Genomic DNA, 17,706 nt, shown 5'->3' on the forward strand with positions numbered 1-17,706 from the left:
TGGATTTTTTGGTAGTGTTAAAAAAATTAGGTGAAAATACTAATTTTCTTTAACATTTTAAATGCTTCTTGTATCTCTCCTCTCTGATGGTTCGTTCTTTCCCCTCCCTTTCTTGAGTTAAATTGGTGTGTAAACTTCTGTGTTCTCTAAATGAATCAGTTGGGATAGAGATGTTATTTTATTTAAGGAAATATGTGTCAGCTTCTGTGAGGTCAAAAAAAGATGCTGGGTGAGGCAAAAGTACTTTGTTCACATAACCTATTTAGAAAAGTTTATAAATAGGTTGTATTGGGTTGCCAGCTATATAAAGGCAGATCTTATTTTGCAGTTTTGATATGCATGAATCTAGTTACCATAGAGTAGTTAAAACCAGTCTCCGAACAACATGAGTAATGACATGAAGTACATAAGACTTCATTGCTAGCTCTTCAGTCCTCAGATCACTGCGTAAATCACAGCTGTGCGTCTTGATCAGTGAGTGACCAGTCCCTCCACTTCGTTCAAAGCCTGTCAGCAATTGGTCCCTGTGCATCTGTCACTCGGTTCTCTTGCAGACAGCAGAGCCTGTAGTTGCCTAGCTTTCTTGTTTCCCAATGATTAAACTTATGTGACATTTTACAAAAATGGATCATTGAAAGAAGGAATTGGCTAACAAAGATGGAAGTGCAACAAAGAAGTGCTAAGTGTTAATGCTGGAAGTGAAATCTAAATGGAACATAAATGGAGTTGTGGAAGAAACAGCTGACCCAGGGGAGTGTTGACATTGCCCACCTTTCTAGAGACTCTATAGATGTGCAGCCAGAGGAAGTCGGACAGACTTGTTGACATAAATGAGGAAAATGGTTGTGATGAAAAGAATGTTGGTGTCTCAGGGGAAGTGACACCAACAAAAAACTTTACATTAAAAGAACTCTCAGAGGTATTGAGAGTGCAAAGGATAAAATTTGGAAGCTGTTTTAAACCTAAAAAGGAGTGTGACAATCTGCCAAGCATAACAAAGATATTCACTCTGTTTACTGAGTTATACAGTGGGAAGAAGGCACACGTGTTCAAATTAGTCTTGATAAGTTTTAAAATAAAGAAATAAAATACCCTAATTTTCAATATATCTAATGTTTTAAATTACAGTATACTAAACAAATATTAGTTTTACTTTTTCAGTTTCCTGTATATTTATAACCTACAGTACGAGAATTTTTCTTAAACATCTTGTTCATTTATTTATTTGTTTATTTATTTATTTATTCATGACTGTGTTGGGTCTTCGTTGCTGTGCACAGGCTTCTCTAGTTGCGGCGAGTGGGGGCTACTCTTTGTTGCGGTGCGCGGGCTTCTCACTGCAGTGGCTTCTCTTGTTGCAGAGCACGGACTCTATGCACGCAGGCTTCAGTAGTTGTGGCACGTGGGCTCAGTAGTTGTGGCTCGTGGGCTCTAGACTGCAGGCTCAGTAGTTGTGGCGCATGGGCTTAATTGCTCTGTGGCATGTGGGATCTTCCTGGACCAGGGATCGAACCTGTGTCCCCTGCATTGGCAGGCGGATTCTTAACCACTGTGCCACCAGGGAAGCCCTGAATATTGCTTTTTACGGTTACAGCTTGTATGATTGTTTACTACTATGCAAAGCAAGGACTGCCTGTATTAAAAATCAGCTTTATGGAGTTCTTCAGGACCATTCTGTGTATTAAAGTTTTAATTTGGGGTGTGTGGATGGAGATCAGGGATGCTGTAAACTCAAGTCATCATCAGGTTGTTCCTTCATTTAAAACCCTTTAGTGGCTTTTTCTGTTGTCATTAGAATAGACCAGAATTTTTTTTTTTTTTTTTTTTTTGCGTTATGCGGGCCTCTCACTGTTGTGGCCTCTCCCTTTGCGGAGCACAGGCTCCGGACGCGCAGGCTCAGCGGCCATGGCTCACGGGCCCAGCCGCTCCGCGGCATGTGGGATCTTCCCGGACCGGGGCACAAACCCATGTCCCCTGAATCGGCAGGTGGACTCTCAACCACTGCGCCACCAGGGAAGCCCCAATAGACCAGAATTTTTAACAGGCTCTTATCTCTGCCTCTGTCTTTAGCTCTTGTCTTCTACTTCTTCTCATAGCACTGTGTATTTTTTCTGTTTAGCCCTTATGACTTAAACTATGTAGTAAATTGTGTGATTAGCCATGTAATATTTGTCTAGAATAGGCCTATATTGTTCACTGCTGAATGCCCAGCACCTATGCTCATATAAACATGGGCATACAAGTCTGTTCATTCACTCATTCATACATACAAGTACAGAGTGCACGTTACAACCACATGGCACTCTGTATTTTATATGTGCATGGATAATTTTTTTTTCTGTGGAGGGGAATGATTGCTTTCCCAAGATTCTCAAAGCCTTCAGTGGTCTGAAAATGTTAAGTCTTGTACTATAGGAATTGATACAGTGAAATGTATACTCAAGCCTAGATGGTATCATTATACATTAAAGATGTTCACTTTCTAATCTGTATTTGAATATTTGGACATTCAAAATATTATATATGGCCCTGAGCAAGCATTTAAAATTAGTACATTGTCTGTAGAAGATAAAATTCATTTTAAAAATGGTTATTTGTGTTGGGATATATTAATATAGTAGCATTTAAAAAATCTCTATCAATTTTACATAAGATATAAGACAGAGTAGAGTTGCTATTGGGTGGGAAATCGCCTGCTTGGCAAATTTAATCTTCTAGAAAATTGTAAATTTCTTCTAGTTTTCAAACTGTGTTTTCCTTTTCAAATTACCTATTGATTTTTTTTTTTTTTTTTGGATCCTGATTCAGTTATATCTTAAGATTCTTTAAAGGGGTTTATTTAGCTGGAATCTTTGATTTTTTTCAGGGAAGACTATTCACAGTATTGCTGTAGTATTGGCTATATCAATACCTAGGAGACATGTAAGCCACTTTAGCCATACTTAGTTCTCATTGGGCAGACATTCAGTTGCTTTATTCTGAGCTGGCATAATGAAAATGAAAATTGTACCAAGCATAGTTGGTATGCAGATGGTTGGCCTGGTGTTCAGGAAACATTGGAGTTAAGGCCTGGAAGTGAAGGATGGCAGTAGCATGCCTACCATGCTGCTGCCATGGTGGGATTTTTGCCTCTGGGCTTGGTGGACTCAGACTGCGGTCCTAGGACCTACCCTGAACTTCTCCCTTCACTCCTTTCCTTCCATCCCTGACCTTTTCCTTGCTGACAGTCTTACTACCATAAACATCTCTGCTGTAGGCTAGACTGGAAGAAGGAAAACAAGAAGCTCCAGTCTGTCTTGTCACTTTTGCCAATCATGTCTATGAGGAAGAATAGTTTGGAGAGGGAAGGAAGAGAAGAGGTTGAAATTGCTGACTGAAGTTAGGTTTCTTAAAGTAGGTCGTGTGACTTTGCTTGCCCCATTTAAAAATTACCGTGGATAATTGGGAGTTGAGTCCATAAATAAGTACAGGTAAGTGGAAAAAGCTTCAGAAAGACTGTAGTTAGTCCCTCACCCTGTTTCAGTGTGTGCCCTGATGTCTTGTTAGTCACTGTATTAGTTTCCTGTGGCCGCTGTAACAAATCCCCCACACCGAGTGGCTTAAAACAACAGACGTTTATCCTCTTTTAGTCCTGGAGGCCAGAAGTCCAAAATCAGTTTCATTGAACCTAAATCAAGGTGCTGGCAGGGCCGCGCTCCCTCCAGGGGCTCTACCACATCACTCTGATCTCTGCCCTCCTAGGCACATTACGTTTTCCTTTTCTGTGTGTGAACCCCCCTCTTCCTCCTTCTTACAAGGACACTCGTGATGATGGCATTTAGGGCCAACCTGCATAATCCAGGATAATTTCCCTATCATAAAATCCTTAATTTAATCACATATGCAGCAACCCCTTTCCCGAATAAGGTAACATTTTACAGGTTCCAGGGATTTTATTATCGCTGCTTTCACCCATCACTCCTCCAGCCCCCTTTTTGTCTTTTATTAAACAGGTGAGTGATTGTTTATCCCAGTGTTCTTTGAGTTTTCGTACCTCATAATCCAATGCAATTTCTAACCAGTATATCCACCAAAACTAAAGTTGTGGAGTTTTTTTACTGACGTCTCTGTTATTGTTTTTCTACTATGATGAGGAGTCTGGAGGTGGATGTGTTGGGACTTGGAACAGCAGCTCCACAAAGTCATTAGGGACCCAGGCTTCTCGGGGTGTGCTTGTCGTTTTGCAGGCACAGCACTGCTACTTGACTTAAGGCAACATCTCCGGGTTTGAAGAGGGGAAAGGGCAAAGAGTAAAAGATAGATGTTTCTTTTCTCAGAAGCTTTGCAGAAGCCCCACCCAACAACTGGGCTTACACTTGGCTGGCCAGACTGGGTCACGTGACCACCTGCAGCTTCAAGGAGGCTGGGAATGTTTTTAGCAGTGTTCCCACAACTCCACTCTAGCAGGATTCTTTGGCTGTTGAGGAAAGGGGAGGATGGCTATGAAGCAGGCAGCTTGTAGTCTGTCCTGGAAAGTGATGAAAGCAGTTCACGTTTCCTTCTACATCTACAAGGTTTTTTTTGTTTTTTTTTTGCCGTACGCGGGCCTCTTGCCGCCGCGGCCCCTCCCGTTGCGGAGCAGAGGCTCCGGACGCGCAGGCTTAGTGGCCACGGCTCACGGGCCCAGCCGCTCCGCGGCACGTGGGATCTTCCCGGACCGGGGCACGAACCCGTGTCCCCTGCATCGGCAGGCGGACTGTCAACCACTGCGCCACCAGGGAAGCCCCTACAAGGTTTTTTTTTATTGGCTGCACTGTGCAGCATGTGGGATCTTAGTTCCCTCACCAGGGATTGAACCCAGGCCCTTGGCAGTGAAAGGGCGTGGAGACCTAACCACTGGACCACCAGGGAATCCCCTAGAAGGCTTTTGTGTATATGATCACATTATCTTTGTTTCTTCCCTAACGGTTGTGGAGAAAACCTGCTTAATGCTGGGTATGGTGATAAGCACTAAGATGTCATACGTTGATACTTGCTATGTGCTAGACACTTTAACTACTTTTATATATGTTAGTTGCATTATCTCCTTTAATCTGCTATGTGATCTTCTCCTGGAGAAAATCAACCCACTTTATAGGTGGAGCAACTGAGGATCCATTAAACTGGTAGTAAGTATCATCATTTCCTAAATTTAAAGGTAAAATTTTAGAGCTTATAATGGTATAGCTAACACATGGTATAGCTTAATCACACCTGTGTTTTCTAGTTCCAGGTTTGGTGCTAAATCAGTGTTTTGAATTGAGTATGCGCAAAACACCCCTCCCCCCACCCCACCCAGCCCATTCACACACTGTAAAACAGTGAGAAAGCATGACCGGTAGTCAGGTAATCCTGGTTTTGCGTCCTCCTTCTGCCAGGTACGGTTCTGTTATGTGATAGACAAATTATCTAGTTCATCTGTGCTTCAGTTTTATCATTTGTGAAATGGGGACAGTGCCATCTGCCTCGCAGGGTTTTTGTGAGGATGAAATGAGATATAGGTGTATAGTGCACATATATTTAGTAAATGATAATTTACAGTTTTTACTATGGTTGTCTTCCTATTACAATTCAACATTGAGTTTTCCTTTCTTATGTAATGCAGCGGTCTCCAACCTTTTTGGCACCAGGGACTGCTTTCGTGGAAGACAATTTTTCCATGGACCAGGGTGCGGGGGGGCGGTATGGTTTCGGGATGATTCAAGCATGTTACATCTATTGTGCACTTTATTTCTATTATTACATTGTAATATATAATGAAATAATTATACAACTCACCATAATGCAGAATCAGTGGGAGCCCTGAGGTCATTTTCACTTGCCACTCACTGATAGGGTTTTGATGTGAGTCTGCAAGCAATTGATTGATTAAGGTCTCTGGGCAGTCAAACGTCTCTGCTAATGATAATCTGTATTTGCAGCCGCTCCCCAGTGCTAGCATCACCCGCTCAGCTCCACCTCAGATTATCAGGCATCAGATTCTCATGAGGAGTGCACAACCTAAATGCCTTGCATGTGCAGTTCACAGAAGCGTTCGCGCTCCTGTGAGAATCTAATGCTGCTGACCTGACAGGAGGTGGAGCTCAGGCGGTAATGCGAGCGATGGGGAGCGGCTGTAAATACAGATGAAGCTTCATTCCCTCACCCGCCCGCTGCTCACCTCCTGCTGTGCGGCCTGGTTCCTAACAGGCTACAGACCAGTACCGGTCTGTGGCTCGGGGGTTGGCAACCCCTCATGTAATAGGTTAATACTGAAGAAATAATTTATTCCTTTTTAGTTCTTGGGACTTTTCGATTAATCTTAATAATCCTCTTTTGTGGTAAAATCATAGAAAAATATTTGTTTTTCTACCAATTTCCTATAACTCCATGGTGGGGAGGAATTGATTTTTGTGCCAGTTGTGAGTGGTTTTTGCAGTGACAACAGATAGGGGTAACTCTAGTTTCCTTCCTGTACTAGTTTTCTATAGCTGCCAAAACAAATGACAACAAACTTGGTGGCTTCAAACAACACAGCTTTGTTATCTTGCGGTTCAGTATGTCTGACACAGGTCTCAGGGCTAAAAGCACGTGTTGGCAGGTTGGCATTCCTTTCTGGAGACTCTAGGAGAATGTGTTATTTGCTCTTTTCAGTTTCTAGAGGCTTCTTGCATCCCTTGGCTGGTGGCTCCCTTCCTCTGTCTTCATAGCCAGTGATGTAACATTTCTGTGGCCATGCTTCCATCATTACATCTTTCTCTGACTCCTTCTGCCTTCCTCTTCCACCTCTTAAGGACCCTGTGATCTCATTAGTCCCATCTGGGTAAACAGTATAGTCTTCCCCATTCTCGAAGTCAGCTGATTAACAGCTTATATTCCCCTTTACCTTAGTTGTAAACTAACATATTCACAGGTTTTGAGGATTGGGACACGGACGTCTTTAGGCACCATTATTTTGCCTCCTATATCTCCCATCCTCCCCAAAAGACTGAGCTCGGTTTCAGCTTCAAAACTGGAGGTCTTTAATGTTGCATACACCTTTTTATACCGTTGAAGTCTGTTGAGGTTGTAGGTTGTAGTAGGAGGTAATGGGTTAATCTGGGATTTTTGACTCAACTGCTGCTGGTTGCGGAAGATGCGAGGGGAGTGAAGGGGAAGTAGTGAAGGTCTGGCCCTGGAGGGGGAAACCAGCCGAGGCTGTTGGGTAAATCTCTAGGGAAAGCAGCTTTTAGCATCACTGGTGTAATGGGTGTTGATTACTACATAGTCCTAGGGATTTTTCTTTTTTTCTCCTTCTATTTTTTCTTTAGCTTTCCTCTTATTCCTGGATTTTTTTGTGTGTTTGCAAAGTCAAAACGTTTGTAGGGATTTGTGAAATTTCTTAGTATTTGTAATGATTTATTTGAGTAATTTTAAATTATTTGAAGGAAAGACTATAAAAGTCAAAACATCAGTAAAATCTATGTCTGGTTGAATTCATTTTTCCAATTTATTACTTGAGTTCATTACTTGAATTCAATTTACTACTTGAATTCATTTTCCCAATTCAGTACTACTTACTGGTGTCTGAATTATGTCACACGAACGTATTTTCCCAACTGAAAAGTCTAGTCTTTCTAGTTATTTATTTATCCATTCTGATCAATATGCAGGTGTTCACTGAAACTCCTCCATGTGCCAGGTGCTCTGCTTGGCTCTGGAGATATAGTGGTAAACTTGACATAGTCCCTTCCCTCACGGAGCTTACAGTCTAGTCTAGTAGGGCTGTCAGCACATAGTAAACAAAGTCGATATGACTAACTGGGAGTCAAACTACTATAAATCATGGAAGAATCTGCAAAATTTTCCTTATTTTTATTTCCTGCAGTGTATGATTACTTCATTGGTTCAGAGTTCTTTTCAAATTCTTCAAAATAATTTGATGACATGAAATTGAAATATAACTATGGCTACTATTTACAATATTGACTAATGTTTTTTGGCTTATTTGAAGTATGTAATCTGAAGTTTAGGTTGCTTTATTTATTTTTTTTGAATTTTATTTCTTTATACAGCAGGTTCTTATTAGTTATCTATTTTATACATATTAGTATATATATGTCAATCCCAGTCTCCCAATTCATCACACCACCACCCACCAACACCCACCACTTACCCCCTTTGATGTCCATACGTTTGTTCTCTACATCTGTGTCTCAATTTCCGCCCTGCAAACTGGTTCACCTGTACCATTTTTCTAGGTTCCACATATATGTGTTAATATACGATACTTGTTTTTCTCTTTCTGACTTGCTTAACTCTGTATGACAGTCTCTAGATCCATCCATGTCTCTACAAATGATCCAATTTTGTTCCTTTTTATGGCTGAGTAATATTCCATTGTATATATGTACCACATCTTCTTTATCCATTCATCTGTCGATGGACATTTAGGTTGCTTCCATGACCTGGCTATTGTAAATAGTGCTGCAATGAACATTGGGGTGCATGTGCCTTTTTGAATTGTGGTTTTTCTTAGGGTATATGCCCAGTAGTGGGATTGCTGGGTTATATGGTAATTCTATTTTTAGTTTTTTAAGGAACCTCCATACTGTTCTCCATAGTGGCTGTTATCAATTTACATTCCCAACAGTACAAGAGGGTTCCCTTTTCTCCACACCCTGTCCAGCATTTGTTGTTTGTAGATTTTCTGATGATGCCTATTCTAACTGGTGTGAGGTGATACCTCATTGTAGTTTTTTTTTTTTTTTGCGGTACGCGGGCCTCCCACCACTGCGGCCTCCCCTTTGCGGAGCACAGGCTCCGGACGTGCAGGCCCAGTGGCCACGGCCCACGGGCCCAGCCGCTCTGCGGCACGCGGGATCCTCCCTGACCGGGGCACAAACCCGCGCCCCCCACATCGGCAGGCAGACTCCCAACCACTGCGCCACCAGGGAAGCCCCCTCATTGTAGTTTTGATTTGCATTTGTCTAATAATTAGTGATGTTGAGCAGCTTTTCATGTGCTTCTTGGCCATCTGTATGTCTTCTTTGGAGAAATGTCTATTTAGGTCTTCTGCCCATTTTTTGATTGGGTTGTTTGTTTTTTAGTATTGAGCTGCATGAGCTGTTTATATATTTTGGAGATTAATCCTATGTCCGTTGATTCATTTGCAAATATTTTCTCCCATTCTGAGGGTTATCTTTTCAGCTTGTTTGCAGTTTCCTTTACGTTGCAAAAGCTTTTAAGTTTTATTAGGTCCCATTTGTTTCTTTTTGTTTTTATTTCTATTACTCTAGGAGGTGGATCAAAAAAGATCTTGCTGTTATGTTTATGTTAAATTTATGTTAAAGAGTGTTCTTCCTGTGTTTTCCTCTAAGAGTTTCATAGTGTCCGGTCTTACATTTAGGTCTCTAATCCATTAGGTTGCTTTATGAAATGAGTTTTAAAATAGGCATTATCATTTTTAAGCTTTTCCAAATATTTAATGTAGTGAAGTTACAGATGTTGATTTTCGCAAATAAGGTTTCCAATAACTATTTCTTATATATAAAGTTCTTTAAAATATTTCTAATTAAGGAAAGCCTGGGGGCTTCCCTGGTGATGCAGTGGTTGAGAATCTGCCTTCCAATGCAGGGGACACGGGTTCGATCCCTAGTCCGGGAAGATACCACATGCCGCGGAGCAAGTAAGCCCGTGTGCCACAACTACTGAGCCTGTGCTGTAGAGCCCGTGAGCCACAACTACCGAGCCCGCATGCCGCAACTACTGAAGCCCATGCTCCACAACGAAAGAAGCCACTGCAAAGCGAAGCCCGCACACTGCAATGAAGTGTAGCCCTCGCTCACTGCAACTAGAGAAAGCCGTGTGCAGCAACGAAGACCCAGCACAGCCAAAAATAAATAAATAAATAAAATAAATTAATTTTTTTAAAAAAAAGAAAGTGTGACACTAATTTTCATGTTTGTTCCTTTTAGGAATGTTTTAAAGGAAGCTGGGCTACTCACAAGTTACTACATAAGAAAGCAAGTAAGTAAAGTCACACATCTCTATACCATTTTTCTTAGAAGTGGCTTTGTGCAGAAGACAAGAATTCTTCCAGCTCTGAAAGCATATATTTGAATGTTCTGACGGTATAATCCCAAAAGCTAGAATTAGGACATTTTTTGTTCTTTGTGGTATGTAATCATTTAAATAAAACGTGACTAATATCTCTGTTAATCTTGTTTCACATATGTAACATGAGATGGCTGCCACGAGTGGGATCTGGCTTGAGCAATACCAGAGGACATCCTAAACTTTTGGCATCTGGCACCCGCTTTCCTTTGCTAGAAGCCTTTGTGTGTTGTAGGCAAGGGCGCACGAGCTATCTGGCTTCATTTAATCAAATCGCTTTTGTTCTTGTTTAGTTTCAATTTCAGTTGCTGTCTAACTCAAAATTATATCACTTTGTTTTTTGGATGTTTTAATGTTATTCCTTACAGTCTAATGTTTAGTTTTCCTTTTTGAGACACCACAAAGTGAAACTATTGGCTGCTTTTTAGCTATTGCTGTCAACCACACTGATCTATTGCTGATTCGAATGGCCTTTTCTGCTTTCGCGACTCATCCTATAAATTCAAGCCGTTAGTGTGGCTAGCTCAGGACAACTCGTCACAGTTACTTGCAAATTGACAAGGGCTTTTTTTCTTACAGCATTGCCATCCTTATGGGTGGATCGGCAGATAGTACGTGGTTCTTGGTATAAGATTTTCTTTCAACTTACTGATCTTGGTATTTTTAGTTCATCTACTTTATATTTTTAAGGAATTTGCTGATTTAATAAAGTTTGGTAGATTGTTTTATATGTGTATATACCTTAAAAATCTCATTGAGGTCAGTTTAACCACCATTTCAAGGAAAAGGAAATAAAAATTTAAAAAGACATATATTCTGTGGTTGTATAAAGTGAAGTCTACATTTAACGGAAATGCTAGGCTATTGTGGGAGGAAATGTGGTTAGAGATGAGGAAAAATGATGTGAATAAATGAGTTTAAAAAGCATAAATGGCAGGATTTGCTACCTGCAAAGTGTAGAGATTGGTTTAAATATGCCATTTTATTTTATTCACTTATACTTTAAATACTGTATATCAAATGTGTTAGGTATTTTTAGAGCTCTTTGAGCCAATTATTAACATTTTATATTCAGGAACTTAAAGCACAGGGAACTGAAGGATTTAGGTGAAGGAGTATGTTACTAAAAGAACTTGGGGCTATCCTGGTGGTGCAGTGGTTAAGAATCTGCCTGCCAATGCAGGGGACACGGGTTTGAGCCCTGGTCCGGGAACATCCCATGTGCCACAGAGCAACTAAGCCCGTGTGCCACAACTACTGAGCCTGTGCTCTAGAGCCCACAAGCCACAACTGCTGAGCCCTCGTGCCACAACTACTGAAGACTGTGTGCCTAGAGCCCGTGCTCCGCAACAAGAGAAGCCACTGCAATGAGAAGCCCGTGCACCGCAACGAAGAGTAGCCCCCGCTTGCAGCAACTAGAGAACGCCCGTGTGTAGCAACGAAGACCCAATGCAGCCATAAATAAATAAAGAAAGAAAGAAAGAATGGGTCTCTACTGCAAGTGTTTGCCAACTCATTGAAGTATGCTTGTTTCTTCAATATTGGGTTTCTAAGGATAGAGCTATTTCATTATGACTTACACTGCAAGAGAATTAAACAGCTGGTGTTTCCTAAGTAGTTGTTACTGCATTGGACTAAGACGGTTTGTGTTTTACTTATACCTCTAGAGTTTAGTATGGTGCCGTGTTTCAGATTGTGCCCTCTTGGATCTTAGGGGATGATTTCTTCAGTGGGTGAGCTTAATATTCTTGATCACTTTGGGCTGTGTTGGGTAGAGTCAGCCCTCAGCTGCCAGCCCTGTGTCTTTCACGCCCTAATAAATTGAACCCAACTACCATTGTGGATGACAGTCCTAGAGGAGGGAATGGTGTGGGGAAAGGTGATCTCCAGGGCTAAGAAGAGTATTGAGAAAGGGATTAGGGGAAAAGAATGTTGGGCTGGGAAGGAACCAGGGCATCTTAAAAGATAGCACCTCATTCCAAGAAATAATAGTGAAATAATGTAACAAACAGTTCATGTGAACTGATCTCTAATTAAAGATGACCCATTTATATTTATGTTCATGAGGGATATTGGTCTGTAATTTGCTTTTAATGTCTTTGACTGGATCTGGCATTAGGGTAATCCTGGACTCATAGAATGGGAAACATTTCCTCCGCTTCTATTTTCTGGAAGAGGTTGTGTAGAATTGGTCTTATTTCTTCTGTAAATGTTTGGTAGAATTCACCAGTGAAATCATTTGGACCAGGAGTTTTCTTGGTTGCAGAAGCTAATCAGGCCTTAGGAATATTTCAAGTGTGAGTTAAATGACTTAAGAGCAGAATTTACTTTTTATGTGTCATAGTAAAGAAGACCAGTTAGGTTGTCAAGTCCTTAAATGCATGTAATGCTGATGCTTGGGTGCATATTTCTTACACATATCTCCTGCCAGAGTTTACACAGTACCATTGCCTTTGATCTGTAAAAGTTGTAGCACTTCACATCTCAATACTATATTATTCTACACTTTTTACACTCACCACTGATATACTCAGTGTGTTTCTTTGCTTCCCATTTTCCTAAAGTAAAAGGTGGACATGGCTGACACGTATCTTTTTATTTATTTATTTATTTTTATTTTTGTGGTGTGCGGGCCTCTCACTGTTGTGGCCTCTCCCGTTGCGGAGCACAGGCTCCGGACGCGCAGGCTCAGCAGCCATGGCTCACGGACCCAGCCGCTCCGCAGCATGTGGGATCTTCCCGGACCGGAGCATGAACCCATGTCCCCTGCATCAGCAGGCGAACTCTCAACCACTGCATCACCAGGGAAGTCCCGACAAGTATCTTTTGAATAGCCAAAGATATGATATAAAAACTCGTTTAAAAAAAAAGACACAAAAGAAAAACCTCTGTGGGATTCCCTGGCGGTCCAGTGGTTAGTACTTGGCGCTTTCACTGCCATGGCCTGGGTTCAATCCCTGGTCGGGGAAATAAGATCCTACAAGCCGCACAGTGCGGCCAAAAAAAAAAAAAAACACCTCTAAATAATACTTTTTATTCTACTCTTCTACCCTTCCAAATTAATGTGCTTGAATTTTGGATTGCAGAGGGAAGGTATTAGGTAATATTTCAAAACCGGTTCCACCAAGTTTTGTGAGCACAGATTACTCTAAGCCTCACTTCCAAGCTGCCGAAATCATGCATTTATTTTGAGTGTTAAATAAACAAATCTATGTAGAGTGCTTGGTGTATGTACAGTGCATAGTAAGTGCTCAGTAGGCATTTAATAATCACCTCTGGGAGAACTGAGTCAGGATTGTGATCAGAAGATTCTGTTCCAGGCAAAGCTTAGATATGGGCAGTTCTTTTGTGGCAGCTGAGGCCACCTGCACAGAACCTTTTAAAGAGGAAAGAAAGAAAGGTGTGCTGTACTTGGTACCTGATCTTGCATGTATCAGGTACTCTTTGACACCACCTGCAGCTTACCTGGCCCTGTTGCATTGTGATGTTTGAAAGACAGCTTACAGATGTTCGTTTATGCTGTCCTGTGCTTTCACAGTCATTTGAAAAAGACCAGTTAGTATGCAATTTTGTTACCAACCCCCAGTCCAATTCATATTTATTAGGTTTCTATTACGTATGTGTCTGGGACTTAGGGGCTTGAATCAATTGATCCGTAAATAGTTTACATTAAGAAAAATTTACTTCGGAAGAGAAACTTTCCCTAAGTAAATTATACCTAGAGACTAGAAAAGGGCTTGCCATATTTCATTCTTATTTAGATAGCTTTTGGGTTATATTTTTTGTTGGAGATCTGCTTTCAATTCTCTTGAAAATCGATTGTGGAATGTTCAGAATCCAGATCAGTAGGAAGGAAAGATTTTACGTCCTTCGTTTTCACCCTCCCTTGGATGATGTTAAAGCAAAAAGCCTGCATCTTGATTGCTGTTCTGTCCTGTTTCTGGTGAAAATTATTCTTGAAGTTTATGATTCAGACAGAAGCACTTGATGCAATCACAGCTAAAGCAGGTGTAAGTTGGCCTGCATTTTAAACTATTTTCTATAATGTTTGACCCTAGTGGCAGTGAATGGAGTCCATTTCTGTCCTGGAATGAGAAACAGTTTCGTGTGAATGTTAATGTCAATAGGAAACCTTTCCTGAATTTCATAGAGGAGAAAGATATCTAAAATTTAGTAGTGTAGCAGAGCTTTCCTTTCTCTCTTTCTATTCCTTCACTTTTTTTCCTTTTGGCTGCGCCATGTGGCATGAGGGAATCTTATTAGTTCCCCGACCAGGGTTTGAACCCATGCCCCCTGATTGGGACTTCAGAGTCTTAACTACTGGACCGCCAGGGAAGTCCCCTCTATTCCTTTACGTTATATGTAATATTATAATTGTATTTTCTTCCAAAATAATGTGAATGGATTGGTGGTATTTTTGCATTCTTTTCAATTGCCCCTCAAGGGCCTTTTAATCCCAAGTTGACCACATGCTCTTTGGAGAGAGTACTGGACTGGGAAGCAGCATTTCCACATTTCTGTGCCCATGTGAACCATATTGCCTCAGTTTCCTCATGTGTAAAATGAGAAAATGAGATTAGATTGTCTTTTTCTTGTTGTTGATAACTTTAGTCACCATGCTGTCCTTTATATCCCCAGGACTTATTTATCATATGACTGGAATTTTGTACCTTTTGATCACCTTCACCCATTTCGCCATTCCTCTTTAGCTTAAGATGACATGATTCCATCTGTCCAAAATCAATTTTAAATAGATTGCTTAAAGGGGGGAGTTTTTTCCTTGTACACTTCTAAAATTATTTGGAGCTTGCCTTTTAAAACCTGTGCTAGCATTACAATAATCAGGAAGACACTGGTGTGCGTTGGGAGGTATATAGGCTGCTACTTGGTGTAGGAGGGATTTGAATTCCTGCCATTTAAACTCTTAGGTTAGTAGTTTTATTTTGGTTTTTGGATCAGAACTGCAGTTAATGTGCTCAGATACCATTAAGGGTAGGTTCTGTGTGAAGATTTTTAGGTGTATTTCAGTAAATACAACATTGTATATTATTAACTAACCTGGTAGTAAGGTGTGTGTTTGGTTCTTAATTTTTCTAATGAATTTTCAGTAACTTCCGATTGATTGTTCCCTCCCCTTATCTTTGCCTTTTCCTACTTCCTTCTATTACCTACTTCTTTCTGTTACCTCCTTCCTGAAAAAAAGGCAAATGATACTCATCAAATTTTCTAAGCAACTTAAAATGTTGACTTGAAAGTCATTCATCAGCTAAGTGAGAAGTTTTTGTTTTTTACTTTAAATTTGCTTTGGGATTATTTAGAATCTGTTCTTTTAGTAAAAGCACAGAATCCATTTGTAATACCTGCTCTCAGTTGGGAAGTTTTCCCCAGGCTCAAATTTTGTATTTCAAAAAGCAGGCTTCCTATAAATTGACATTGTAGAGAGAATACATTTAGTATTTACTTGAGAAAAGGAGTTCAGCTATGAGCTGTTCCTATTCAACATTGTGTAAAAAATGAGAATATGTTTAGTTTGGGCTTTTTCTCCCAAGACACTTAGATCTTTGAGGAGTCATAGGGCTGTGGCAAGAAAGCGGTAGCTTTGGTGACTTAGGTTAGGGTAGAAGTTTGCTGGATTTTGTGCCTGGGCTCTTTGGCTTGGCTTTCAAATGGTGATAGTTAAAGTATGCTGCTGCTCAGTAGCTTGACCACTGAGGCCTTTCTTTCTCTCATTCATCTGTCCATCTCCCAGAAGATGAAAAGGCCAAGCGAGAATCTGTGTCTCCCTGGACTGTGGAAGGTGATATCAACACTGACCCATGGGCAGGTTATCGATATACTGGTAAACTCAGACCACATTATCCACTGGTGAGTAAATAAGGTAATAAAAATTTAACATTCTTTTAAACCAATTTTCAGTTTCCTAAAAATGATACTTATAATTTGTATTCCAATTATGAATCATGTGATCAGGATTAAGTTTACATTCTAGCTTTTTAACTTTTATGGTACATTATTTAGAAGTTAGTAGGGATAATTGGCAATCATGGATGAAGTAGAAAAATTTTAGATGAAGGATTCTTTAATATTTAAGAAAGAATGAGGTAGAATAGATATTTTTAGGCCAACATAATGGTAGTGTATATTACTACTTCTCTAAAATGTTTTCAGTGTGATATTCTTCTACCTTAAGTTTGATATGGCTTTTCTGCCACTCCTATTCCTTCCAGCGTTCTTGGCAGACTGACTTCAGAGTCTTAACCTAGGAATTGACTTAAGTTGAAATTTATTTGTCATTCTCAAATACTTAAATTCTTTTTACTGTTGTTTTCATTTTATAAAAGAGATACATCGGGGCTTCCCTGGTGGCACAGTGATTGAGAGTCCACCTGCTGATGCAGGGGACGTGGGTTCGTGCCCCGGTCCGGGAAGATCCCACATGCCGCGGAGCGGCTGGGCCTGTGAGCCATGGTAGTGAGCCTGGGCATCCAGAGCCTGTGCTCCGCAACAGGAGAGGCCACAACAGTGAGAGGCCCGCGTACCGCCAAGAAAAAAAGATACATCTTTAATTTTTAAAATTTGGAAAAATGTCAAAAATATAAGAAAGTTTAATTGTAGCTCCCAGAGATAATATCCAGGAACATATTGGTGTACATTTACTTTGAGACATCATTTTGTTACTGATTGTGGTTCACCAATTTGTTTGGAACAACACGGGCACCTTCCTTGTCTGCATGTAATCTTAAATCTTTAATGGCTTCTGTCACTCTCCCCATTCCTTACATATCCTGGGAAAGGGGGTGGCATTAGCACTAGGCTCGATCTTCACAAAACAGATATGTTGTGATATTTAAGATGTCATTTAAAACTTTTTTTTTCATTTAAGTCAGCGGTCCCCAGCCTTTTTGGCACCAGGGACTGGTTTCATGGAAGACAGTTTTTCCACGGGGCTGGGTCTGGGGGGTGGTTCAGGCGCTTCTGTGAGTGATGGGGAGCGGCAGGTGAAGCTTCACCGCTCACCTCCTGCTGTGCAGTACGTGGCTGTGGCCAGGTGTTGGGGACCCCTGATTTCAACGAAATGAATGAACTTTTGAATTTGGTGTTTATTCCCCCACTTTTATTTTCTTTGTTAGTAGATTTTTTTTTTTTTTTTTTTTTTTCCGGTACGCGGGCCTCTCACTGTTGTGATACGGGCCTCTCACTGTTGTGGCCTCTCCCGTTGCGGAGCACAGGCTCCGGACGCGCAGGCTCAGCGGCCATGGCTCACGGGCCCAGCTACTCCGCGGCGTGTGGGATCTTCCCGGACCAGGGCACGAGCCTGTGTCCCCAGCATTGGCAGGCGGACTCTCAACCACTGCGCCACCAGGGAAGCCCTGTTAGTAGATTTTAATAATGAAAGTTACTTTCATGTTTGAATCGGATCCATCTAACCTCTTCGTTTTTTTTCAGATGCCAACAAGGCCAGTGCCAAGTTATATTCAAAGACCAGACTATGCTGATCACCCTTTAGGTAAATTCTGCTATGCTGTTTCTTCATAGTTCAGTTTGTGGGCTTGCAGACTACTACAGAGGAAAAGAGTGCTTTCTTAGTAGAAAAGTTTCAGTGCTGGATTTCCA

The 17,706-nt window shown here is 41.0% G+C and overlaps 1 protein-coding gene across 1 annotated transcript in view; it reads left to right on the forward strand.

Annotated features, from left to right (window-relative positions):
• Positions 1-17,706, forward strand: part of METAP1 (methionyl aminopeptidase 1) — a 60,343-nt gene that overhangs the window by 18,114 nt on the left and 24,523 nt on the right. Inside the window, exons 2-4 of the mRNA XM_060012010.1 lie at positions 9,954-10,005; positions 15,842-15,957; positions 17,539-17,599. Of these exons, the coding sequence (XP_059867993.1) occupies positions 9,954-10,005; positions 15,842-15,957; positions 17,539-17,599 (229 nt within the window). The remainder of the gene's footprint in view (positions 1-9,953; positions 10,006-15,841; positions 15,958-17,538; positions 17,600-17,706) is intronic.

This window comes from Delphinus delphis, chromosome 5 (genome assembly GCF_949987515.2).
Source record: "Delphinus delphis chromosome 5, mDelDel1.2, whole genome shotgun sequence".
Lineage (NCBI taxonomy): Eukaryota > Metazoa > Chordata > Mammalia > Artiodactyla > Delphinidae > Delphinus > Delphinus delphis.